The 833-nt window shown below is 46.7% G+C and overlaps 1 protein-coding gene across 1 annotated transcript in view; it reads right to left on the reverse strand.

Moving 5' to 3' along the window:
* The window catches only part of LOC143291543 (choline O-acetyltransferase-like), a 102,385-nt gene extending 101,861 nt beyond the window's left edge, over window positions 1-524 (reverse strand). Inside the window, exon 1 of the mRNA XM_076601481.1 lies at window positions 336-524. Coding sequence (XP_076457596.1) covers window positions 336-488 — 153 coding nt within the window. The 5' untranslated portion in view covers window positions 489-524. The remainder of the gene's footprint in view (window positions 1-335) is intronic.
* Between the last annotated feature and the right edge of the window lie 309 nt (window positions 525-833).

The raw sequence follows: 833 nt of genomic DNA on the forward strand, positions 1-833 counted from the left end.
TTCAGGCACATGCCGATACATACACATACTTTTTAAGCCTCGACGTTTCTTTTCTGTGAAATTTCCTGGTTATATTTCTCTGTACCTCTGTCTCTATGCACCACTCTGCAAAGCAGGCAGGAAGCGCTAAGAAGCAATAGCTTATGTCGTGTACCTACCGGTACCTTCAGAGCAACAGTTAATGTATATAAAATTAATGTAACTCTTTTGAGAACCGACAAACAGATTTGCCCATACTGGCGCCTTCGAGACCAATAGCGCCCAGCAATCGACCATTGGTGTTTTAAACTTCCGTATCCGGTTTCCAACACCAAAAACAACAACCTACAGCTCACCCAGTTGTCCATCTGCTCCTGTCGTTCCAGCAGGTGGCCCTGCAGCTTCTCCCCCCACCCTCCCTGCACGGAGAACTCCTGCACGTGCCGGCGCGTGCTGGCCAGCTGTTGTTCGCTGACCACCGTGCTCAGCAGGTCCAGGTACTTGTCCATCGTACTGGACAGATCTGGCACGGGGAGCTTGGGCAGGGGCTTCTGGAAAAAGAAAAAAAAACAAACAAACACAAAATAATATTTATCCTAATAACAATGATGATGATGATACTGATACTACTACTACTGCTCCTGATGGTGATGAGGAGGAGGATAAGGAGGAGGAGGAGGAGGAGGAGGAGGAGGAAGAAGAAGAAGAAGAAGAAGAAGAAGAAGAAGAAGAAGAAGAAGAAGAAGAAGAAGAAGGATGATGATGATGAGGAGGAGGAGGAGGAGGGGAGGAAGTATACACACACGAATATACTATATTCATACGCACTTATACTTTTCGGCAGTCACACACCT

The sequence above is a fragment of the Babylonia areolata genome, chromosome 1 (genome assembly GCF_041734735.1).
Source record: "Babylonia areolata isolate BAREFJ2019XMU chromosome 1, ASM4173473v1, whole genome shotgun sequence".
Lineage (NCBI taxonomy): Eukaryota > Metazoa > Mollusca > Gastropoda > Neogastropoda > Buccinidae > Babylonia > Babylonia areolata.